This window comes from Spermophilus citellus (assembly GCF_964194105.1).
Source record: "Spermophilus citellus genome assembly, chromosome: 6".
NCBI classification, from domain to species: Eukaryota; Metazoa; Chordata; class Mammalia; order Rodentia; family Sciuridae; genus Spermophilus; species Spermophilus citellus.
Genome location: NC_138187.1, coordinates 9,185,345 through 9,212,015, shown reverse-complemented (window position 1 = coordinate 9,212,015; position 26,671 = coordinate 9,185,345). Strand labels below are relative to the sequence as shown.

The window sequence follows — 26,671 nt, the reverse complement described above, 5'->3', positions numbered from 1 at the left end:
AACAAAAAGAGGAAAAAAATGCAATTACATGAATTTTTTTGCAAAGAAATGATTCCTTAGAGGAGAAAATGCTCACAAAGGCTCAAAGGATGAATTAAGGGTCCCTCAAAATTAGAAGAGGCCCACCAGGCAAGTAGCACTTAGTGGGCGGGGCCAGCTGCCTGGGACCAGGAGTTGTGCTGGCAGTGAAGCGTGGTTATTAAGATGTTCTGTTTTTTCCACTGAAGTCAAATGGTTTTTTAAAACAGAAATTCCCAATTGTAAAAAGCTGACCAATTAAGAAAAAAAGTTTGATACTTCACAGCTCAAACAAACTCCACCCCATGGAAGGCCATCTTGAAGCCAGTAGACAAAAGCAACAGCCCAGATGACAGAGAGCGATGAGGCGTTTGTGTTTTGTTTGAAGGGCAAGGAAAGGCAGGCCAAGAGGCTGTGACAGGGGCAATGGCTGGCTGCTCGTGCCCTGTCCTGGGCTCAATCCCAGAGAAGGGCACCTCTGAAGGACTCTTCCCAAGTGCTACTTATGGTGAGGGTCACATGGATCTGACCGATAAGACAGCAGTGCACACACCAGCTCACCTGAAGCCTGGCGACAGCCAGGTGGTCCAGATGCCTGGTCTGGGCACAGCCATGGTTCTGCAGACGCTATCCTTTGAGAAGGGTGGACAATGTACAGGGAAACTCTGGACTCTTTTTGGAGCCCCTTATGAGGCTGCAATTTTCTCAGAAGTTTAACAATTTTAAAAAGACACATGCTTTTAAAAGGAAGAGCCGTGGTGGAACTGAGTGGTGTGAGTTGTCCTGAAGCAGGTGCCGACTGTCCTGCATGCCATCTCCCTCTTCATCTAGAGGAGCAGAACCTCCCCACACGACCACTCCGAATAAACAGCTCCATCTTCTCCAGCAGCTCTGCAACTACAGTGGCCACGTAAGAAACTCCAGCCAAGGTGAGGCAAGAGGAAAGTGGTGCCTCACCTTAGGATTTTGCCCTTAAAAGAAATGGCCATGACTCCCTCTGGCAGACATGTGACCGTGATGGCAACATTCAAGAAACAACCACACCGGGCTGGGGCAGAGTGCTTGCCCAGAAAGTTCGCAGCCTGGGCTCAGGAGAGAGGGTGGGAGGAAGGAGAAAGAAAGGACACAGCAGCCAGATAAAGGAATGTGCCCCAAACTGAAGTCCTCTCTCACTGAAGCCAATGTAACTTGGTGGGGGAGGCACCTTGGCCTCAGCAGCCTGAGTCACAGCCTACCTTACCTAATGTGCCACCACAGATGGTTCCTGGAAAAGCAACCAAGGCATCAAGAAGGGGACTCCTCAGCCCCACCTCTCAGTACACACAGGCCAGGGATGGGCAAATGAAATTTACAGAAGCCAATCGCCTTGCAAACCCAGTGAAAGCATCTCAGATTCAAGGGTGCTTCTGAATCTAACCCCTCATACCGCCGTTCAGAGGGAGGCATTCCTGACACTCCAGAGAAGCCAAGGTTTGGAGAAGATGGATGACCCAGGACAAGTGATAGGTCACTATTCATCTCCTCCTGCAGGGGCAGACAGGAGGCCACCGCTGAGCCCACCAGGCAGTGAGGGTAGGTCCCTCCCCTGACTTTGCAGCTCAATCACCTGAACTTAATATGACACAAAAACAAAACTCGTCTCCAGGGTAATCTCCCCACTTCAAGGAATGTGGCTCATAAGTATGACAGGCCATACTGATGGGCCTAGAAGCTTCTGGGAGGCAGGGAGAAGAGCTGCCCCAGAAACATGGATAGCACTGTCTCCATTTCTTCACTTTCATCATTAGTGCATCATCTGAAGACATCTGCTACTGCTACTTAGAAGAGGAAAAAAAAAAAATACTGATCTAGACTAAACAGCCAAACTTCAATAGGATTTGTGCATGGATACTGTTCCCAAAATGCACTCTAAAAATCAGATTGTGAGTGGAGTCTGGCTTCATGTTTGGGTAACTGTGACCTTCACTAGGAAGAGCACTGCTCACTGTGTCGTCTCACACTCTGAGACTGAGGCTGGCTGCCTCGAAGCTCCTCGCTCTGCTTCCTCCGTGGAGGAGGAGTGGCAAACCCGGAAAAGCAGCCGTGAAGAAACGCAAGCAGAGCTGCGCTCAGAGCCAACTCCACACACCTGCAGAGGCGCCGCCGCCAACATTCCCAGCACACATTTGAATGTGGCAGTAGAAGGCAAGACTGGCCTTCTTTGCAGTTCCTTTTCCTTGGTACCATTGGGGTTTGGGGGATCTCTCTCTGGAAAGCAAAGAATGCTCTGAATATGATATACGGCAATCAAGATTCGTAACAAAGGATCAGCATGGAAAAATATAACGACAGGTTTACAGTATTGACAGAGATCAGCGCATGAACTACTTCACATGCTATGAAGAATACTTCAAGCCGGGCTTGGTGGCGCATGCCTGTAATCCTGGCGGCTTGGGAGGCTGAGACAGGAGGATCGCACGTTCAAGCCAGCCTCAGCAACAGCCAGACACTAAGCAACTCATTGAGACCCCATCTCTAAATAAAATAGAAAATAGGACTGGGGATATGGCTCAGTGCCCCCAAGTTCAATCCCCTGAACCAAAACAAACAAACAAACAAAAAACTTCAACGGGGCTGGGTTTGTGGCTCAGTGGTTCAGCACTTGCCTAGCATGTGTGAGGCACTGGGTTCCATTCTCAGCACAGCATATAAACAAAGGTCCACTGACAACTAAAAAAATTTTGGAAAAAAAAAAAAAAAGAATACTTCAAGTACCGTACATGAGAACAAGAGACCAATCCAAAACTAACCTGGAGTAATGCTAGAGGAAGAAGCCAAATGGTCGGGCAACTTGGCAAACAAAAAGGGACAAGAAATCCTTGGAACACATTGGCCTCAAAGAACTCCAGCCCAGGTCATCTCTGCCCAGTGGTCCTTGGGGATTCTCCCACAGCTAAGCTCTCACAAACAGCACACCAGATTTTCAACCAGGCACAGTCCTGGCAGATGGTTTTGGAACAAGCAGTAGCCATAGTTGCAAGGAAGTGAACTGACATTTTTCTTCTTTTTGTTACTTTGTCTGGAATTGGAGACTTAGATGTGCATTTCCGATTCTAGGAAACCAAAGTAAGTGTAGATAAATTTCTCAAGTAATTTTCATTATTTTTGCCAGAAAATTCTAAAAGGGTTCTAATCACACACTTAGGGCTCTGAGAATGAATGAATCATGAAAGCACCAGAGATGATAAATGGGAACAAGGTACATTAAGAAAACAGTTTCATTATTACCAAGGGACATCTGTGACCAAAATGGGAACCTCCAATATAAAGTGATTAAAATTAGGTGTTCTTAGGAGGAACAGAATGAGAGCAAATAGAGAGGTTCTATAGGGCACGAGGTACATAAGGACCCCTGGATTTACATGAGGAAAAGGTAACAGGAAAAGTGGGTCACTTCCTCCAGTCCAGGAGGTTTAGGGACAGAAGTGGACCCCAGCCACTGCAGCAGGAAACTGGTCATTTCTATAATGTGCCAACTCAAGAAATGGGAGCAGAAGTGACAGCTGAAGACTGAGAAGCATGCTCTGCAACTGGAGGAACTGGCCTAGAACCCAGCAGAGGCAGCCGAAGAGAGGTTCAGCCACGGGCATGGATGGCAGAGAAAATTTAAATTTGCAAAAAGCCCCACAGATCCTCCTCCAAAGGTCCCTGGTCCTCCTCCAAGTAGAATGAGAGTCACCTCCTAGCTGTTCTTCCTGCTGTCCCCAGGCCACTCACAGTTAACTCTCCACTGGCCAGAGTGACCTTTACTTCCAGGGTGAGGCACATGGGTCCACTTGCCTCACTCTACCTAATCCCAGATGGACCCTGTCACTCACGTAAAAGCTGAAACTGCCCACTCCCAAGTCTGACCCCCACTGTCCCAGCTGTTCTGAGGGCACATGTCAGACACAATTGACGCTCAAACACAAGGCCAACTGGGGCCGCGCCCAAGCGAGATTGTTTTTGTATGCCTCTGAACCGCATCACATGGTCACCTAAGCCGCTGCATGGCGCAGCCCTGGGGCAGCCAACCAGAACCCTCAAGACCAAGAGGGAGCCTAGCATGGAGCTAGTGACAGCCCTTTCCTCAGTCTGGAACATTCCGAGTTGTTAATAAGGTCATCAGGAGTGCAACAGACATCCACTAAAATGCTGAAATTCCAAAAAGGAAAAAAAAATATATCATGTTCGGATTAAAAAGAGCCAAGAGCGTAGGAGAGACACTGACCTTGGGAGCTCATTCGGCCCTGATCAGCAGCCACGAGCAAGGGAAAGTTTGGCCAGGGGGGAGACCCCAGCCAAAAGCAGGCAGTTGTCCTGAAACAGACTCAAGAAATGACCCAGGGCAGGCCTGGGACAGGGTCTTGGGCAAGTCTAAAACACACCCTCCGGGGCCAAGGCTGGGCTGTGAGTCACAGCTTCCCGGCCACAAGCTCTGTGGTGGCGTGGCAGGCGCGTCGCCTCTGCAAGCTCTAGCAGGATTGCTGTTAGGAGTGTGTCAGTGTCAGGGTCAGACAGCGTCCTTGGCAGCACACTATCACCTCCCCAGATGCTTCCTGAGGATGACAATACCAGGGCCTAATGGCAGAGCTCAGAGGGGCAGCTCAGAGGGGCAGCTCAGAGGGGCAGCTCAGAGGGGCAGCTCAGAGGGGCAGCTCAGAGGGGCAGCTCAGAGGGGCAGCTCAGAGGGGCAGCTCAGAGGGCCCTCAGTGGCCTTGCCAGCATCCCCTCTGCCACGACTTCTCCAACCCCCACCCCACCGCTAAGCTTTCCCTCCTCGGTCACCCTCTCCACCTTGGCTGTCCCAGCCTTATCATATTCACGCCCAGGACTGTTGTTCTTCCTTCCCATTCCTAGCCACCACATGGAGACAATGGGCATGAGTGACAGGAGTACCCAGCACTGGGTAAGAGGTCTTTGCAGCTCCAGGTCTGGAGCAGAGTGTGGCACAGAAGGACCTCAGGGCCTCAATCTCCCGAGTGGGATGTGGCAGAAGGCCCTGAGGAAGTCATTTGGTGCCCACATATAACAAAGAACGTGTCACTCCACCAGACTTGATGGTTGACCCCTTCTTCCCATACAGTTGTCCACTGCTCTACCAACAGCATACCTTCCACTAGATTACAGGCTCTGGGGCAGCATCCTCAGGACAAACACTAAGGTCTGCATAAGGAGCACATCCTCACCACAGTCCCTCTGCCTCCCAGTGCTGAGGAACAGAGGCCCAGAGCTCAGGCAGCAGAGTGGGGGCTCCTCGGCACCTATGACACCACCCAGGCTGTGACAGATGCCGGGTGCTTCAAATCATGAAGGTGACAGACGCGTCTCAAATCCAACTGGAAACTTCCGATTCCTAGGACAGTCAATGGAGGTCTAGTGGGCAGAACTGAAAAAGTTGCCATGAAGGTCATGGGCGACATCGCCCTGCCACCCCTTGCGCCTAAGACGCACAGGGCTCGAGTGGCCCACCAGCTCATACAAAAATTCTATCAAACCCTCAGTCAAGCAGTCAGCTGCTGGGCCCTGCCACCTCCCTCCAAATCAGCGGCACTCAGGGACTTCAGTTCTCCAGCTGCGGAATGTGTGAAACCGCGTTGCCAGGCGACCAGCCAGCCAGCCTCACTGGTATTCAGAGTCCCTTCCAATAATAGCCAGGGGAGGGAAAGGGCCACTCCAAGGCAGCTGGAGGGAGGGTGCTGGTCCTTCCTGCTGGCCCTGGCTGGACATGAGAAGTGAGACCTCGAAGGGAACAATGGAGCCAATTACCCAGCTCCACTACCTGTCACTCTTGCCACAAAAAGGAACACACCAAACAAACCCCCAAGCCTAATCAATCACGTCTGATAAAAAGCCATGACAAAGTAGGAATGTTTTCTAATTAGCTGTGCGTCCCCTTCTAAAACAGGGCCAGACACCCACACCTCCCATTTGAAAGCCAAGGCAAGGCATGGCTGCACCCTGCTGATAGCGCAGCAGGGTGCTCTATGCGCTTGATGCCTTTCTCCCAAGAAAGACCACTGCCCCCTCACCAGCACCAACCCACCTCCCCACTGAAACCAGGCACCAGCATGGGACATAGAACTTGAGATGGCAACACAAGGCTGCAGAAGGGAAAACGCAGCTGAGGTCCTCAAAGAAAAGGCCACAGCGCCCCCTGGTGGCTGCGTGCTGCTCACCAGCCACCAGCAGGAAGGATGGGGCCACTTTATCCCGACTCTAAGCTTCTAAGTAATCATGTAACAAAGAAATTAATCCAAGAATAGAATAACTCAGCTGTTAAAAGGGTGAAGGGATACGAAGCTGATGTAGGTACCAATACAAATCTACTGAATGAATTTTCTGGGAGTTTATACTGCAATAAAGTAGTGAGACAGACGGCACAGTGAAGCCGCACGTGCTGAAGGCGAACACGTTTCTGCAGCCGTCAGGTCGGGATCATCTATTCCCGAGCCTTCTATAGGTGTGCATTTTTACACACTTACAGGTCCCCTAAATCATATTCATTGCAAGGGTAACAGAACTGAATAGCTCCCAAGTGCACACCCAAGAACAAATACTCCTGGGATCTAGTCTTTCAACTAGGTTCATTTTTCCCCCGAGTTTCCTTCCCTGAGCCACACAGTAGGCAAGTAATCAAAACAAAAAAAAGGGCATCTCAAACAAGGTACAATTCCAGAAAACAGCTCCATGCTTCCACCACCTGCTATCTCAGGGTCTCTCAACCCTGGCACTCCTGTCACTTGGGACCAGATCACTCTGGTGGGGGCCATCTGTGCACTGCAGGAAGTTTAGCAGCACTCCTGGCCTCCAACCACTAGATGCCAGGCACCCTCAGCCCATCCACGATAACCAACAACGTCTCCAGAAATTGCCAAGTATCCCTTGGGGGTAAGGAATCGCCTCCCATTAAAAACCATATCCTATCTGATCATTGTTCCTGGTCCCCGGGGCACCAGCCTCACTGAAATAGTGTCTAATTTCCTCTAGAGTAGAGGGAGGAGGATGGAGTGGACACCAGGAAAGTGACCCTGAGGGGCCCCTGGAGAAGGATCAGCTTTAGCAGGTCTGTCCACGTGCAGGCCCAGATGCTGCTGTCAAGGCCATGAGCCAGCAACATACTCTTTAGAGTATTATTATACTGTACCTGCCAGTTAGTGAGCATTAAACCTCTGGTCACTCTTCTTTGATTTTTGTCGTTCTTATCTAATCAACTCCATCTGGGTGTTTATATATATACATATATATAGAGAGAGAGAGAGGTTCATTTAACCTTCATGACCCACATGTGGCTCCACAGATGGGGACTCTCATCAGCCCCATTTTCCAGATGGGAGTACGGAGGCACAGAGAACTTGCTGAGGTCCTACTTCAAGTATCTGGAGAAATGCAGATAAAAGCCACCAGCCTGGCTGGTTTTAGCACCGTGGGAGACCATGGCTTCAAGTCTGCCACAGACATGGTGCAACTGCCGCACCCAGAGCACCTCTTCCACCCTTCCTCCCCCACAAAGGTATCTTGAGCAACATTTGTGCTTATCCAGCAGGATTTGGGTCTACAACTCTTTGAGGGAAAGCCATGAATGCAAAAAACTCCCAGGAGAATCCACCTGTGAACAAATACACAAATGCAACTTTGCAACCCAAGACTCTACCCTAGCTACTGGCTTCCTGTAAGTTCCCAAGATGCAGTATATCCCAGCCTCTGTCCAGATACCTCCCATACCTCCAATGGATCCCACAGAAGGATCGTTTCCTCCATTTCATGGCAAGGAAATTGAGCTCAGGGAAGTTAAGGCACTTTCCCAAGATCAACAGCTCTTGAACAGCTGTATCATGGTTGCCCTGGCCCCAGGGTTCTACCCACCCCAACAGGCTGCCCCTCAACTCAGCTCATTCATGATCACCAACATCCAGGTACTACAAAAGTACTGATATGTAAAAGCCAGGAGGGATTCGCACACCTGAGCCTCCAGCAGCTCTGGTGATGTGAGCTTGGCCATGGTGACGTAAGGACTGTCCATCATTCAGAATTAAGACTGAGGGAGACCTCTGCCCTCCATAATGGAGGACATGGCTTCCCCTTCCCTACTCTACAGAACGACAGCTTTCGAAACCCTCCACAGGAGGCTGAGAGCTCCCACCAATGCCACCCTGCCAGTTCCAAGCCGACGCAGCCTAGGTCAGCCAGGCAGTCACTAGAAGCATCCCGACTTCTCCAGCATGGCTTTTCCTCACTGTAAATGAGAATATTAACACCATGACTCCTTCCCCAGAGCAGACAGGAACTGCAAGGAATCCCCACGGGCAGCCTCCACCTCACCGTGGGGGAGCTGAGGCAGAGGCGTCAACAGCATGTCACCATTGGAGCCAGCATGGAAACCAACTTTCCCTGATTCCCAGGCCAGCGCTCCTCCCACACAACCAGCTGTCCTCCCTGCTATGGGGTGGGGTGACAACCCCCAGCCCTTCACTCCCTAGAACACTGGTACTCGCATGCCAGCCACGAGAACAGTGACCACAGCAGTAGCCTGCCTGCTCTCGGGAACTCAGCCTCGACCCACTCCTACAGGACATTTCATCTCTCCTGCCTGTGGGAACCAGAGCAATCCCCAGGCCCTTCCCTCCACACAGGTACTTCCTGGGAGATGACCAGGATTTGGGGTGCCAGGGAAACGGTGAACAGGCCAGGCACCTGTCTTCAAAGGACATGTGCTCCAGTGGGGGACCCAGAAAATAAAGGTGGGAGCAGGCTTTCATGCCACGAAACCCGAAGTCATCAGCCATGGAAAAGCAAAGTGGAGGGGCTGGTGTTGTGGCTCAGCAGTAAACCACACACCTAGCACGTGCGAGGCCCTGGGTTCAATTCTCAACACCACATAAGAGTAAATAAAGGTATTGTGTCCAGCTACAACTAAAAAAATAAATATAAAAAGAAAAAAGAAAAGTAAGAAAGCAAAGTGGAGTATCCTGAGGAGGGTGATGGCGGGTATGCTTCCAGATGTGACCAGGGAAGGCAGGCCTCTGAGGAGCACCTCAGCCTGCCGCGATGCTGGGCTGGTGCCTGGAGACATCATGGTTCTGAAGGCTGGAAGTCCCTGGTCAAGGCGCTAGCAGATCTAGCATCTAGTGAAGTCCAACTTCCTGGCACACAGAAGGCATCTTCTGTGTCCTCGTATCAGAGGGGACTAGAGCTAGCACTCCGGAGTCCCTTTTGTAAAGGCACCTTTTACAAAGGCTCCCCCTCTCAGGGCCTAACCACCCCTCAAAGGTCCTGCTTCCAACACCTCACACTGGGGATGAGTTTGGACAATAAGTCTGCAGGTGACACACAACAGATCTGCACAGATTGCCTTCTCACTGCCAGCCTGGCCTCGGCCTTCCTGGACAATCTATAGCTAGGAGGACTCTTAACGGACCCAAGTCCTTTTCTGCAAGGGCAGAGGAATCTGGAGGTTACGTGGGTTTCTGGGAGCGCAGGAGGGAGCCTGGCTCCACTGTGTGCCAGCAGCATGGCCTTGGGCACAGCCTCTGCTGGCCTCAGTCTCAACTCTGAAACCAGGCTACCGCTTGTCATACTCTGCAGAGGCTGAAATTACGCAGTAATATGGCCTGGCCCACAGGAGGCAAGATACGTGAAGAGATTCACATTCTCATTCTTCTCCAGATACTCTGATGATCTGGAGTTGCTACAGAAACAGGAATGAACTTCGGCATGCATGAGATACCTAAAAAGGCAGAGGCCAGGAAAGAAACCAGGACAGAAGAGCGCGACCAGGCAGGTTCTAGAATTCAGAGCCCAAAGCTGGGACTGGGTTTGGAGCTGAGGCTTGGATCCTCTAACTGGGTTCAAAAGACTAATGTCCAAAAAGACTCCAGAAGTGATTTCAAAAAGAGCTACCTTCCTGGAGCAATGCCTCTGCCGGACACATAACCCCGCACGTCTGCACAGATCCATTTCTCACTGCCAGCCTGGCCTCGGCCTTCCTGGGCAATGGCCCGACTCTGAAGAGCTTCAGCCATGAAGGTCACCATCTGTGGAAGCTTCTAGATAGCCGAGGAGGCTGCAATCCCAAGGAGTGCCTGGCTTCACACGCAGGCCTAGCACCTTCACATGCCAGCACTGGCCAATAAGCCAATGTAGGTGTCCTCGTTTACGATTAAGAATCGGGGTCCATCTACTCTCTCCAAGAAAAATTTAAAAATCCAGCCAGGAAGGACCAGAGCCAGGCCTGAAGCAAGCTGCCCACCGGGGAGGCTTCCTCCTGAAGCACTGAACACACCTCTGCATCGGGGTGCTGGGCCACCATGCTAGGGTGGGAATGTGCGTACCTACATGGCCCCAGAGAGCCCCTGGGGCCATGTCCTGTGCAAGAGAGGCCATGGGAAGGGCAGGAGGGGCTGAAGGAATGAGAGGCTGGGTGTTCACGCCCCACACAGGCTTTGGAGCCTGCTCCCAACAAGAGGAAGCGGGAAGCCCCGCAGCCTTCCCTGCACCCGGATGCGCTCTGACTGGGCACCTCTCCAGCACCCTCCTTCTCCGCCCTCCCCCCTCCCGCCTCTGTCCAGGGCACTTCCACTGTAACCACATGCCACCAGAAGGGGTCAAGTGGCCTCACCCTGTGGGACTTCACTCTGCCATCAGCTGAGAACGCCCTTTCCTGACAATTCGTCCCACCCTCTGCCTTTACGGGCACTTGCTGTGATGCCCAAGAACAAGTCCATGCGTCTGTTAGCTTCACTGCCCTTGGTCTTCCCCTCTGGCCTGGGGGCCTCTGAGGGCAGGGCCTCGCCCCCCAGCTCTAACACATAAGCCACAATGAGCAGAGCGTGCCACACTCCAAGTACTGCACTCGGATAGGTCCCGAGCACAACTAAGGACCTAAAGAAGAGTGGAAGAGGGGAATTAAAAAAAAAAAAAATGTTCTCCCCCGCCAAATCAAGAAAAGCACTCCCCTGAAAATTCTAAGTGCCATTCCTCATTCTGCCCTATCCACACTGTGACCACTGGTAACTTCCTGAAGCCCTGAGCCAAGACTTCCTGTGTAAATGAAGGAGTGGGGGGTGGAGGTGAGGGCTGAAGTTTCATAAGAACAACTGGAAACAGGGCCTGCGACATCACTAGCACAAGGCAGCCCTCATGCCCTCAAAGTACCCTGTGCGGCTTAGTGGGGACACCTGACAGCACCTCCCTCTGGAGACACGTAGCACCCACAGGACCCTCACACAACTGGTCTGGCCACAGCCTTTCTGCAGGTGCTTTGAGAGGCCACGACACTCGCCCCTCCACATCCAGCTTTTGGCTGGAACCAATGGTGTCACCATGCGGTGCGCTGAAGAGCCCAAGCTGATGCGCTGTGACTTAGGACCTGGTAAGGCCTGTTTGTCTGGCACGGCCCTTTCCAGGCACACCAACCAGAGGGCCACGCCAAGTGAGAGCAGGCAGGCAAACAGCACGGCAGCTCCAAGGGGACTGGGCCCCTCAGCACTGGTAGCAGGTGGCAAGCCAGCTGCCAGCGTCTCCTCCTCCAAGGGCACCACTGAAGGCAGTGGTGGAGCTACCAGCGTGATGAGGTGGCCGGTTAGCCTGGGAGAGCAGACACCGCTGGCTCCAGCGGTGACCTCAAGCACTGTACGTGACCTCAAACACTGTATTTAAGCACCTGTTTCAGCTGAGCAAGTGGTGCCTGCTCCTGGGGGTTGGTATAAAGCAAGAAGAAACGTCAGATGCATCTGCATACACCCCTGCCTTACCATCTGACCAGTACCGCCCATCATCCCCGCTCCCCACCGCCCAGCAGCCCCCTCATGCCAGCCCCACCAGCCACATGATGCATCAGTGACACTGCTCATTACTAAAGCCTGCTGGTCACAATAAAACAGACATTAGTTACTCTGATGGCCCCACCCTGGGCCATTCTGTCTCCATCACCATGGTTCACAATGGTTCTCTTGCCTCCAACTCCCCATTTGCACCATCCTAGACCCCCAGATGATGACCCCCAGGGCTATTTAACCTAAAACTTTGTTGAAACATTGTTGCCACAAGGTTACAAGAATACAAAGTTAAATGAAACTGGAAAATAGAAAATGAAATTTTCATCATCATAAAATCTGAGGTCTGCCAGCCACGGTGGTGAATGCCTGTAATCCCAGTGGCTCGGGAGGCTGAGACAGGAGGATGGCAAGTTTAAAGACAGCCTCAGCAACAACAAGGCCTTAAGCAACTGAGACCCCATCTCTAAAATACAAAATAGGGCTGGGGATGTGGCTCAGTGGTTGAGTGTCCAAATTCAATCCCCAGTAGCCCCCCAAAAAAATTGGGGGTCTGCAGAAAGTTTATATGAAGTGGAAAGCTATTTTCTACCAATTCCAAGATGGTTCAGAAAAAGTCCTAGGTATTTTAAAAGGTATTACAGAGTTACAACAGATTTCTTATGTTTAAGTTCATTTCAAAAATATAGGACTTGGGCTGGGGCTTAGCGGTAGAGTGCTCGCCTTGCACATGCGAGACCTTGGTTTCGATCCTCAGCACCACATAAAGAAGAATAAGTGAAATAAAGGTGTTGTGTCCAACTAAGAAATAAATATTTTAAAAAATATATAGGACTTTCTTTTGCTTCAATTTCAACCTATCAAACTACTTTTCTATTTACCCACTGAAATTAAGGTCATACTTTGTTCCCACAAGACAAAGGCTTTTGAAATAGAAGGTGAGGGGAGGGAGAGTTTAAAAGACTTGGATAATACCAGCCACCATTTATTACCTACATAGTTAAAAATGATGTAAGGCAGTGAGACTCCCTAGGCCACCTCGATGACGCACGCCGAGCGCTGCAACACTATCTGCGCCACGGAGATGCCAGTGGGGAGACTAAGTGTGTGGCAGGCTCCTGGCCCACTGCTGGCACCACTACCTGGGACAGCCGAGTTGTCACTCAGCATTTCCCTGGGTGCTAGAGGTGGAGAGGCAGCAATGGGCAGAGTGAGTTACAGCTAAGAGGGTACCCTCTCCAGTTTCCACAGCCCTGAAAGCAACTGAAATACCCTCCCTGAAATGTTCAGGATTGAAGGCAAGACACTGAAACCACCGCGTTGTCCTCAGCCTCTTCCTGTCCACCAGATGGCAGGGCAGCTATGCGCAGGGACAGCAGGTCTTCCCACCTCCCCATACCCTTCCAAGATGTCAACTCTGTCTATTAGAGCTGGTCTCTATGGAAGTAATTCAAGTTAAATGAGGTCACAAGGGTAAGATCCTGATCCCATGAGACTGGCATCCTTGTAAGAAGGGAGAGAGGGGTACACACACAAAATCGCAGAGGAAAGGCCAGGTACGTGGACACAGGGAGATGGAAGCTGTCTGCAAGCCAAGCAGGAAGTCCCTGCCAGAAACCAGCTCTGCTAATACTGATCTTGGCATTCCAGCCTCCAGAACTATGAGAAAATCAACTTCTATTATTGAAGCACAGTCTGGGGTCCTTTGTTAGCAGCCCAAGCTGGCCAACAGTAAAGTATGTAGCTCCACCCTTCCGCTCTCCTCAGATGACACAGCAGGCAGGGACAGGATGGGGGATCCCAAATCAAAACCACTTCCAGGGGCTGGGGTTGTGACTCAGCGGTACAGCGCTCGCCTAGCACATGTGAGGCCCTGGGTTCAATCCTCAGCACCACATATAAATAAAGATTGTGTCCAAGTAAAAAATAAAAATTTAAAAAAAAAAAACACCACCCTCCACTCCAAATTTCCAAGAATCAGAGGCTGACAAGCACACATCAGGGACAACAGTGCCACTGTCTGGTGACTTCCTGAATGCCCAGCTGCCACGGGAAACAGAACTCCACCCGGCCAACCTCTCAGGGGTCATCACAGGCCACACTAGAACCAAGCATCTGGGGTCACAAGTGGATATGCCAACATTTTCTTCAGACATTTAACTCGTAAATTCTGGAAACGTCTCTACCTGCCCAAGATTATAATAAAATAGGTTTAGTTTCTAGAAAATGATATGAATAAAAACAAGAGAATTTACATCCCTGCCGAGGGCCTCACTGGAGTGTTCAGAGGAACAGCCTGAGTGAAGACGCACAAGCTGGGCTGGTGGCACCTCACTCAGGTGCAGCTGAGGTGGCCCCGGGACACACCTTAGCCCCAAGAGCAGCCAACGGGGAACCCTGCTTCCCTGAGAGCGGGACTTCCCAGGAGCCACAGACCCTTTAGACAATGTGTATATAGCCAGGTGCAGTGGCACACACCTGTATCCCATCAGGACAGGTAGTGGTGCCAGCGGCAGGCATGGCACTAAGCTAAGCAGGCCCTGGATCCCCCGTATCCTTGTCCACCTTTTTACGACTTCTGGGAAACGTGCAAGTCTGGCACCAGGCATCGCCCACACCCTCCTGGTGCTCCCTTGGCCGCCTGTCCCCCTTTTCTGGCATAAAAAAAAAGTGTATCACAAGGCTGGGGATATGGCTCAGTTGGCCAAGTGTTTGCCTCGCATGCCCAAGGCCCTGGGTTCAATCCCCAGCACACACACACACACACACACACACAAAAAGTATCTCATGACTGCTGGGTTTTCACCAACGTTCTTGATCTGTCTTCCCTTCTTGCTTTCGTACAGGCCTCAGAGACGACTCCAGGAATATCACCAACAGCAGGACCTTTCCAAAAACTCCCGCACCCAAGCTTCACCATGTCCCTCAATCAAGTTCAGGCACCGTCGCCAGCACCAAGGCTATGGCTTTCCAGCCGCTCTTGACTGGCTGCCTGGTGGCAGGACCTGGATGTCTGCCTCAACTCCCGTCTCTTCTAGTGGGTCCCTTTCCTCAAGCAGCAGCTCCAACAGGCTGGCCCCCAGACAGGGTCCAGACGGGCTTTCTTGCTCTGTTCATCCACCGCTGGTCTCTGGTAGCTGCAGACCTTCCTGGCCGTATGAAGTCCGAGACGTGTGCCCCTCGTGGAGGTGCCACAGACCCAAGCAGAAAAAGAAGCCGGAGCCTCCACCTCCATCAACAGTGGGAGAGGGCCTCCATTAGAACCCAGGCCAGCAACAGCCAGACTCGCTCCAGGACCTCATTTCCCTCTGCTTCTGTTCAGTTACCCACTATGGAAGTCAGCTGCTAGTGTCATTACTGCATACCGAGAACTGCTAAGGGTTCCCTTCTGAATAAAAACATTCAAGTTGTATTTCGTTTTGTTTTGGGGGGAAGGTGTCTTTTGGGGGGGGATACCATTAAAAAAAAAACACAACCATGGGGTAGTACAGAGGTAAATAAATGGCTACAATATAAAAAACAGGAACCTGCACGCTCACCTACTCCACATGGCCTCTGTACTTGAGGATCCAGAAATACCTGCTCAGCTGAATTCAAACCTGAGGATGAGCCACACATTCCCACAGCAACCTCAGAGGACCTACCCACTTCCCGTTTCTTGAAACTGAACCCTTGAAACTGAACACTGGATGCCTCTGAAACTCCATCCTCCTTCCCTAGAGGGGGACTCACAGGGGAGTGCGGGTTTCCTCCTTTGCAGCCAGGGGAGCCCAAGGGAATACCGTTGGCCCAAGACATGAATGTGATTCTGTGCATATCTTCTGGGATGGGTTCCCACAGCTGGGGGCTTCTGCTGTCATGTACCATGGGCCTATTCCATGGTCTAGGGTAGCCCGTGGGCTTCCTTGCAGAGAATAACAATCTTTAAAAACTCACAAAACAAAAAACTACAAAGGAACTGCTTAAGTTGAAAGATAATGACCCACATGTACAACATTCAAGTGACAGTCATATGCATTTCAAAGCGAAAATGACACCAAGATGTCCTCATGCCCTAGCTGTTAAAAGGTGCCTATGACTTCGATCGGTGACCAAGGCACTCACTCTGCCACTGCAGCTACAGTTCCTAAGGCCTGCTGCTACTTTCATAATTGAAGGAAATGCAATTTCAGTCGGATGCCGATTCACCAAAAAAAGCTATAATTTGTACTGGATCCAAGTTTGTTTCCACATATAGAATTTAGGGTCCAAAGAAAGCCTCTCCTTTCTCCATCCTCCTTCCTACTTCCTGGGATGAGAATCAGATGGCTGGAGCTAAAACAGCTCCTTTTGACCTATAAGGCAAGATAGGAGGAGCCCTGGTTTCTAATGACCATGGAGCCATGCACCAGTCCCAGCCTGGCTGCCTCAGATTGGCATCTCTAACTTGTCAGCCATGTTGATTTATTTGTGTTATATAAAGCCAGTCAAACCCACTCTTGCTCTCTAATGCTTTCTCTGCTTAAGATAGTAAAGACGGAGATAGTTTAAGTCTGATCATTAAGAACATTTCTCCCTGTTTGGAGAGGCTGCATCTTCCTCACTGATAAACCCGACTCCTCTGGAGCACAAAAAGGAGCCTAGACTTCTCTGCTGCTGACCACCCGACAGGAAGCAAACCCTGAAACTGAGCCACAGAAGTTTCCCATCCACCTCAGTGCCACTCCATCCAAGGCATGTCCCAAGAGGATGCACACACCCCAGCCTCACAGGTTACCCAGAGGTCCAAAGCCTGCAACCATGCACCACACCTCAAGTTCACAGCCGGCCACATCCTCAGTCATGTAGGAGTAAGCGCAAAGACTCTTCCGTGATGCACAGACCCACAGCCAGCCCAGTACGGATGGTGGCAGCAGGAGGAGTACTTACTAATCGTCATGGATTCTGGCACCGACGCAGAAGGCAAGAGGCTGCTCAGAGGACTTCCTTGGGCTGGAGGGCTGGCATCCACACTGGGGAAAAGGAGGGAGAAGGAAGTTACACTCAGCCACTTAAAATGCCCAACCTCCCCGCTCAAAACACAAGCAGGTGGTCGCTTTTTGGGGTTCTCTAGCGGGAGGAACAGAAGGCAGCCATCAGAAATCAGTTGATCCTGTTATTTGCAGACTCTGTATCTGTCAACTAGTCTACTCATGAAGTGTATTTGTAGCCCCCAAAAATCAATGCTCACAGAATACTTTCACAAGTTGCTCATGAGCAAAACAATGGAGTCCCGAGCTGAGGATAAGCAAGGTGCCTTCTCATTTCAACTCTCGCAACGGTAGACAAGTGTCCTTTCCATAGTCTCCTTAGTCCTAGATTTTCCACATCTAAGTAGGGCTTCCAGGTGATTCTGTTTATAGGGGTCCCCAGGTACATGGCTGCCTCACGAGTCTACAGCAAGAGGCTGCCACGCGCCTCAGGGGGCAATGTGCGAGAGAGCTCCATCCAGGCAGAAGCCATCTGCCACTGACCACGAGCTCAGTGCGACAGTCAACACCAGACACTCAACAAGCCGTCTTGAAACAGGCAGAGGCAAAGCCAGACATATTGACCAACCAAGAAAAATGCTGTGACAAAGTCTCAGATAACCAACCCAGCACCTCCCCGCCAACCTTCACAGAAACTCCACGGAACAGAATCCCTGCAAATAATGAGGGCCAGCTCTTTGTAATGTGAAAAAAATAATACAACCAGCTTTTGTGAAAATAGCAGGGCCACATGTAGTGCTTATACACACACCTGCGCACACATGCTCACACGCGCGCATACACACAGAGGGAAAGCACCAAAGCATCGACCATGTCATGGAGTTGGGTTAAAGAGTCATTTTTCATTCATTGGAGCATTCTGCAAATTTTCTAAAAATAAACAGGATAAAGAACTGAGCCCTGGAAGGGTCTGTGAAGCCGTCCTTTGACCTGGCACCCCATGTACTAGCCTGTTCCAGGTAGTGTCACTTTTGGAATCCTGCCTATTCTGGGTTTGACAGAGGCACCAGGTCTGGTTTGGGGGCAGCAGACAAGAAGCCCACCCTGAAGACAGGGTTGGAAATGCAGGTGGATACGTCCCTGAGACACCAAACTAAAATCACAGGAAAAAAAAGTAGTGAAAGTAAGAGCAGCAAGGACAGTGGGCGCATTGGGAAACCTTGCCGTCTACCTCTACTGTCACCAAACAGCCAATGACCTGGCAACTCAGTTCCCCCTCGAGATTCTTCAATTTGAGAGGAAAGAAAAAAAGGAAACCCTTTTGCACTGTAGGTGGTGTACTTAAATATTACATGGCATCAAAGGGACTTAAATATAACACTAGGACTGTTAAATATTACCAAGTATTAGTATTTAGATTAAGAAAATGACAGGAAGTACTCAGATATAGCCCAAAAAGTATAAGAAGGACAGGAGGTATGCAAATAAAGTTTGACCACTGTGCAGTCTCCTGCAGTGACTCTGTGGGGACAGATGATCTAAGCCTCTTGGCAAGGGCACACTGTGAGATGTAAGACTACCCCCTTGCATATAACTCTAGCAGGTTCCTCCTAGCTTTAAAAAAAGAATAAAATGCCAGCCAGGCACAGTGGCACATGCCTGTGATCCCAGCAACTAGGGAGGCTGAGGCAGGTTGATCCCAAGTTCGAGGCCAGCCTCAGCAACTTGACAAGACCCCATCTCAAATATAATAAGAACAGGGATATAGCCCAGAGGTAGAGCACCCCTGGATTCAGCCCCTGGTACTATAAAAAAGAATAAAATGCCAAATTGTGAATAATACATTAATACACAAGGCAACCTGGTTTCTTAATATTAACCTGTACCGAAGCCCAGGCTCTGGGAGAATGTGGTCCTCAGGTCCTGTTCCGTTCTCCAGGCTTCCCAGGGGGGGATCTGGGTAAAGACATCACAGAGAGGAGATAAGGTGTTTATTCCAATTCCCTCTTCTTGTCATTCCTTCATCTGCTACGTAAGCTGACTTACAAGTTCTTACTCACCCGCACACTGGATCTTAATCTGCTACCCACTCCATTTTCCCAGGCATTTTTATGACTTGGCATCAGCTGCTGATGGAAGACCCTATCTCCCTGCGATTTTTGATCTTACAGCAAGTGGAATTGTGCATGAAGTTCGTATTCAGGGCCAACCCCAGAATCGGAGTAATTTTTTTAAAAAAGCTTTCTGTAGGACAAACCTTCTCCTGCCTGTCAGGACTTGAGACAGACAGCAGAGGGCAGCAAAGTCTAATCACCGACAATCTAGCTTTCTCCAAAAGCCACTTAACCCTGTGCACCTTGCATTCAGAAGCACATTCCCAAAGAAGTGAGGTGATAAATATCTCATGTTACCAATTTTCATAAATGCATGAGTCCCCGCACAAGCCTCTTTGCAGGAAAGGGTAAAAACCCATGAGCCCCAGGCTGGATGGTGACATTAAGATCCATATCACCCAAGGGAACCCTTGCTCATTAGAGCAACTCCTCATTGTCAACGCCCATCATGAAACTAGCCCTGCACCCGAGAGGGACAAAAAGAGCAACACAGCCTCCTCTGCACCATCACATCTGCTTAGCCTGGGCTGCTGGAGTCAGACTTCCCATGACTTACAGGTAAACTCACCTTGCCCCATTTGAGGTCACAGGCATGCCCAGCCCTCCACCTGCTCAAGGTCCCATGATGAGACCCTGGGCTGGTCTCCCCTCTCTGAATTGCCCCTAACCCAGGACAGGTAGTCCCCTCCATCGCAGAGCTGCCTCCTGCAAGATTCACAAGGGTACTCATAGCATGTTCCCTCCTCCCTCCCAAGACTTAGCTACTAAAAACACCCCCTCCCGGCCAGGCCCAGCTTCCTTCTTGTCCCCCCCCCCAACTCCCCTTTTCTCTAATTACTCCCAATGCAATGACTACAAAGGAGGCAACATTTTCAAAGAGGACTGAGAAATCCCTTGAGGCAAGAAGCTGTCCACGTGGGAAGTCATAGTAAAGGGCAGAATGGCCCCTGGCCAGAATGAAGGAGAATGCATTAATGTCACCATCAACCTGAGGGACACTAGTCAGACATTGGGCAAAAGTAGAGTCTCAGAAAAATGTTAGCAGAGCCTACCCAAAGAACCTACCCTGGCATGCCGAGCCTGAGACCACCTGGCCCAGGTGCCTCCCATAGACACAGAAACCACACAGAGGGACTGACGCAACTTGGCAGCAGGTAACCAGTCCCCAGCCCTGATCCAGCACCTTCAGTCACCATGGGTCTTCCCTGCAATGCTCCCCACAGTGCGTCTGCCCACAGGCTGTCACAGCCTACAAGGTTAAACACTGGTACACTGGCTCTACACATCACCTCTGGTAAGCACCATCAAGATAAGCTGGAACTTGGAGTCCCCTTAAGAGTGACAAGATGGACCCTCTGGGTCTGCCAAGAGACTACAGGAGATGTGCTGGGGGACAGTGGGGACCTTCTCTTGAGGATCCTGGAGGCCCTTATCCATGGAAAGCCTAGAATGCTGGGCTCTGGAAGATCTGATCCCAACGTGAATAGCAAATCGCAAGGCCCCAAAGCACCAGCCATCAGCTCCCCTGTCTCACAGGCTGGAGGGGCAGAGCCTGCTGCCCCGGGTGCCCACAGCCAGCCAGCATTTAACAGCAGGTAACAAGGACTGAGCGGGGATCAGAGGCTGAGCAGCTCCATGTCAGAGGCTGTGAGCAAACATCAGAACTCTCCCATGGCCCTGGATACCCCTGGGCCCCCTCGAGCTTCTAAGCCCCCACCCCTGTCTCACACAGTCCAGCAATGACAAGGCAACCCCCTCGGGCCACCTGGACAGGGGAGCTGAAGAGGCAAGGCTTCTGGGGTCTGGCCTGCGGACATGAGCCAGGCCCACCACACTGGCCCTCTCTGGGACTTCAGCTGAGACCCGGCAAGATGTCCCCACTGGTATCAAAGGTCACAAGGCTGAGCAACGTTGTTGGCACCTCAGCCAAGTTCAAGTAGAAAGGGGAGGAGTAAGAATGAAGAGGGCAATGACAGTCCGGGGTGGGGGCAGCACGGGAAGCAGGATGACCACAACGGTTGGACCTCTCCCCATCCAGAGTCCCCTCGATCAGCCCTGCTCCCAGCTGTGGACCTGCTCAGCTGCCCTGTCTTAGCACTGCCTCCTCAGCCTGTCTTTCCCCAGGCGAACCTGGGAGTCTGCCACACATCTGAGGGAGGGGATGGTGCAGTGAACCCCCCAGCTAAGCAGAACGACCCCTCCCCAGCACTAGATTCACTGCTAGAGCCTGGTGGGCAATGTTATCACTACCGGCATCCACTTTCCAGGCAGGTCACCCAGACTGACAGACGGGAAGTCCACTCTGCTGCCTGCGGAGCCCATCTGTCTGGCCTTCAGCTAGTATAAATGGATTTCTGTTCTTCACCAAGTGACAAGAATAATCCTTCACCCAGTTCAAATTTCAACAGCTTCCTAAGCAGTTGGAAGACTCCAGTCATAGCTCCCTAACCCTAGGCCCAGAGAAGCTTGTGTTCCCTAGAAAACGGCAGAGTACCTGTCCGTTGGGCTAAGGCCTCTCTGAGCTCGCAGTGCTGGGGGAGGAGAGTAACAACAACCAGGCACTTCTCTCTACAGGTTCTGTGCACTGCATGGCGCACCTGTCCTGCTGGGAGAGCCAGGTTCACCCACACATAAACCCCAGGTCCCATGACCTGTTCAGCTACAGGAAACAATAAGACTACACGTGAGCCCGCCCACCACATGGAATGTGCAAGGACACTGGCCCATAGTCAAAGGCCAGTTCAAGCAACCCACCCCAGAGCCCCAAGAGCTTTCTGTCCAGGGCACCAGTGACATGACAGATAGCCCCCTCCACCATCAAACTGCCTCTTGCCAGATTCAGAAGGAAACCAAGGTCCTAAAAGGCAAAATGGCAATCACTCTATGTTTACTTTGACATGACCAAGTTTAATAAGCCACTGGTATAGGGGAAAAAAGTAAAACAGACCTGGGGGAACTTGGGGGATTGCCAGCCAGGTCAGCCCAACTCAGATGCTCAAACTCCTAGAACACCAAGGCCCTGTAGCTTCTGAGTCCCCCACAAGCCCCTCCTTGCTCTGGGCCCCAGATTCCCATTCCTACCTATGCAGGTAACTCAGATTCTCATGCTGATTCTCAGAACTGATTCTCTCATTGGGAAAAAAAAAAAAAAAAAGAGGAAGCACCTACCTGCCGGGCTGTAGGAGCCCACTCCGCTGACCGGGAAGAGGACATCAGCATCGCCGTGGAGCACCTGCAGCGGAGCCCAGCTGTGCACCTGGGAGAGGCAAGTGTTCCCATCCAGGGGCCTAAGGTGAAAGAAGACAGCTGCATGACAAGGCCCAGACCCCCAAAGGGCCCGTGACCACCAGGCACATCTGCTGAGCCTCCTCAAGGGTTCTTGGGAAACACCCAGGCCAGGATGGGGCTGATGGGCAGTAGTCTGGAGCATCGAGTGGGGATCCGACCCTGACAGGTGCAAGGACATGAGTTACATATCCTTTGGGAAGATGTCAAACAGCAGTTCAGAATCATGTCGCTGATCAGGAAGATCATGGAAGACTGGCCTGAAGGGGAAGCTGTGAGGAGCAAGTTGAAGGAAGCCAGGACCTGAGGGAAGCAGAGGGACGGGACACATGGAAGAGGAGGCACCAGCCACATAATGTGCTGAGCAAGAGAAAATGCCACCATCTGGGTTCTCAAACAACGATGGTTACACAACTCTGGGCTAATGTCGCTTTGCCTCGCTGGTTCTCAGACCCCATGGGTCAAAGGACAATCAGACCCACTTGTGACTGGGTTTTCAATAAAAGGAGGTCAGCTAAAGTATTAACCAGGCTCATATGATGTTATTCTGTTATCTGCCAAGTTCAAAACCAACACACACAGCCTTCGTAACACCAGGATGACTCCAAGCTGCCTGAGCATTCGCCCACTGCAGCTTCGCCTCTGGACAATCAGGAACATTAGTAAATACCAGGATGTGTTTACGCAGTTCCTAGATGTTTATAAAATTCTTTTGTATCTCAGTAAATAAAGAAGACCAAAGCTGATAACCATACCTACTTAGTAAAAGAAGGGACGGGTGTGGGAGAGAAAAGAAAAAGAAAACTCCAACTATTTGACTTGTCCAAGGTCAACAGCCACATACAACAGAACCAAGGCTTTGGGTTTTCCAAATGCAATTACAATGGCGCTCCAGCCTCTGTCCACCATGTGACATTACAGAGTTTTTATTTTAGAGAAGAGATTGACTAAGTTTAGGGCCAGCTAGTGAATATTTCAGGTTCCGTGGCCTACTTGTCTATGTTGGTATTTCTTCATAACTGTCCCTAGCTTAGGCAGGCGGGCTGGCCGGCTCCTCCTACAGGCTGGTCAGCACCGTCTCCTTCCGGCTGCTCTAGCTTCTGGTCAGGTCAGACGTTCAGACACTGAGGAGGAAACTGAAGAACTATTTCTAACAATTTCGCAAAACTTGTCACTGAATCCCACGGGTAAGGCGATGACACTCAGGCAGGGGGAGGCAAAGGAAGGGCTGCTCCTGCCCCCGTGTCCTGGCAGCTGACCCCGACTCTGACCAAGACTCAGGTGAACTTGGTTGTGCCTCTAGAATCTGTCAGAGCCACGCTTCTGAGGCTCTGGTCTAGAAGCTGGTGGCCCAGGGGATGGACAGCTGCCGCAGTGCCAGTGCACCCTTCTCAGCAGAGGGCAGCAAAGGCCACAGTCCGTTATCAAGCAATCCACCAGCTCTGTACCAGGGGTGTTCTGCTCATTTCCAACACAGTTCTTACCACTTCCAGCAACATGTGTGTGCATGAGGTAAAGCCAGGACCCTCCAGACGAGAATCTGAACCCAAGGAAAAGCAGCCCCAAGGGCCACCACTTCAATATGAGCAAAATGAGTTGAAGTGATTCCCAAGTAGGGGAAAGCCTCAGGATGTGGCTTCAAGATTGGCTCAACAGTGGGTGTTCTTTTCCTTGGAAAAGATACTTTCAGAAGTACCCAAAATACAACTGGGCTGGACACCATCTCCATGCGACTTACATTCACATGGCTGTAACAAAACCACATGGAGAATTTTCTGTCTTATGTTTCCATCCGATAGCAAGAAGATGAGCTCATCTTCTTACTACCAGATAGTCAAACTCACTCAAAATGTTCAAGATCCCAGACATGACGATATTAACACCCAACTCCTGCATACCCAGCTGGTAACCGCCTTAGTGGCTGCACATTTAGGTCCGCTCTGGTGTTTTGCTTCCGAATCGGGACTTTGAATCCACTTGGTACATCCCCAGGCAGATTCCATCACAGGACTGCCAAATCAAGCGGGACCAACACAGCTCCTGACACGGCCCAACCGTCTCCTCGGGACTGTTGCCAGCCCCTGGTACCAGCTGTGCCATCATCACTGCACCAATGTGGACTGAACATCCCCTTTGCACCTGGGAAGAGGTGCCTCCCCCCCATATAGGCCACAATACTGGGGCTCCCTTTCAAATCTTAGCAAATGTGATGGGCAAGACATGGGACCCTCGTTTCCCTTCGCATTTACTTCATTGCTGATAAGGTGCAACATTTATTCATGTTTAATTCCTTTGGAATCATGTTCTTACCTATTTAATGATGTCAGAGCACATAAGGTGACAGAAAAACTCCTTTGTATGATAAGGATATTATCCCTTTTGATGAAAAAACACAAAGCCAATACCTGTGGCCAGTACTGAAGCAGGGGGAGAACACTGGTCATCAAGCAATGGCTTATGACCAGCTGTCACAGGAGGTGACCCAGCTCTGGACAACAGACCTCCTCAAGACAACCATGGGTGGTGGCACCCACCGAGCTGCTCCTGGCCTGCCACAGCCCCCTCACACACCTGCTGTGTTCCAGCCTCATGGGCCCTTCCTATGAGTCTTAGCTGAAAATCAAAATCAAAGTATTACTTGGCAGGCCATCTCATCATTCCTCGGCTCTTCCCCAGGCTGCTCTATGGAGTGTTCAATCGAGATCCCCCTGTGTACCAGGGAGAAGCTGTCCGCAGTCTGCAGGAGGCCTACTGGCTTTGAAGGACCCAGGCCCCCTTGGAGGTCACCAGCACAGCTTTGTGCTTTACACATCACAATGCCAGCAGCCACCTTGGCCTGAAGCTGGCCTCCCCTTCCAGCCTCCACTCAATGGCACTTGCAGGATAGGAAGAGGAATGGCTGATTGCAGCCAAAAGAGCACAGAGTGGATCAATTCAGGTGCACCCACCTACAGAGCCACAGAATCCAGTGGCACTTCCTAAATGGCCCAGGAGAACTCAACGCAGCTGTGAGAGTTCTTGTTTGTGTCCACTTGACCAGGCCACATCACCCAGATACTTAATCTAACAGTATTCCAGATGTCTCCGTGAGGGTATTTTTCAAGTGAGAGTTGTATTTAAGACAAAAGACCAAGCAGATTGTCCTGCCTAACTGGGGAGCCTCACCCAACCAGTGGGACCGACTCCCCACAAGGAGGAGGAGAGCTGCTAACAGACTGCCTTCAAGGTTGAATGGCAATTCTTCACTGAGTGGTCAGCCACCTACCAACTACACACTGGCCAGCCTCGGTAATATAGGTGAATTTCTTAAAATAAATCAAGAAAGGGAGCAAGAGCAATACAGAGTCAGATAAATAGAAACAGAGCGAGATCAAAAGGAAGAAACACCACCCTACTGGTTGTGCTTCTCCGGAGAAGCCTGAATAATACATTGGGTCACAAGACAGCTTCCAGGCACAAAAACCATCCATAGCCTAGGAGCAAGAGCAGTGCTTCCAAACAGCTACCCTAACAAATAATTTCAGAGCAGAAATGAAAATCTCCACTTCAAAATGGCCAACAAAAAAAAAAAAAAAAAAAAAAAAAAAAAAATCAATGCCACCAACCCAATTACACAACAGTAAAAGGAACTCTTTAGCAGGGCAGGGCAAGGATCTGAAGGACCACAGTCGAGTTGATCCGGGTTCTGCAGAGAAGGAACCAAAGTGGGGGAAATGGAGGGAATAGGCAAAGACGGAGACTTCTACTGAGGAGCTGGTTCACTGATTACGAAGGTCCAGAGCCCCACAGTCTACAAATGGAGACCTAGAAATGCTAGTGATGTCATTCAGTTCAGGTCTGAAGCCCGAGATTACGGAGGCCAACGTCCCAGCTTAAGCTGGCGAGCAAAGAGAACACAGTTCCTCCTCTCCCTCAGTTTGTTCTAGTCGGGTCCCCAAAGGATTGCAAGATGCCCACCCACTCTGGGGAGTTCCATCTGCTTTACTGAGCTGACCCATTCAAATGCTACTCATCTCATCTGGAAATGTCATCACAGAAATGTTGTTTGAGTATTCCACAGCCCAGTCAGGTAGGCCATCATAGTCAACTACCACACTGGCCAATCGAGACTCATGATTATATAAAAGCATGGAGAATATTTGATAGTATAACTTTAGGGTACAACATATCCGAACCCAAATCCCATCTGACAAATCTCCACTCCATGGAATCCTGCTCTTTCACCTATAGAGCAGGTATGATGGCCACCGATCTCACAGGGTTGCTTTATCACTACGGTACGTCATCCAGCACTTCACGGATGATCAACAAGCTAATACCACTAACAGTAGCATCTGTGTAAATGAGGATTGAAGCAAAAAAAGTTTAGTCTCATGAAAAAGAACCTAATATTAAAACATGAAACCAGGTGCAGTAGCACAAACCTGTAATCCAAGCTCCTCAGAAGGCCGAAGCTACAGGACTGCAAGTTCAATGCCATCCTGCCCAATGTAAGAAAACCTCATCTCGAAAT

At 50.7% G+C, this 26,671-nt stretch overlaps 1 protein-coding gene across 2 annotated transcripts in view; it reads right to left on the bottom strand.

Annotated features, from left to right (window-relative positions):
- SNX29 (sorting nexin 29) overlaps positions 1–26,671 on the bottom strand; it is a 388,450-nt gene that overhangs the window by 298,034 nt on the left and 63,745 nt on the right. For both annotated transcript variants that reach the window (XR_014022540.1, XM_081298376.1), the window contains exons 9-11: positions 22,042–22,160; positions 18,640–18,715; positions 16,719–16,801 (exon numbers count right to left, since the gene is read on the bottom strand). Coding sequence is in view for 1 of the 2 variants with exons in the window: in XM_081298376.1 (XP_081154502.1) it covers positions 16,719–16,801; positions 18,640–18,715; positions 22,042–22,160 (278 nt within the window). In the remaining variant the exon portion in view is untranslated. The remainder of the gene's footprint in view (positions 1–16,718; positions 16,802–18,639; positions 18,716–22,041; positions 22,161–26,671) is intronic.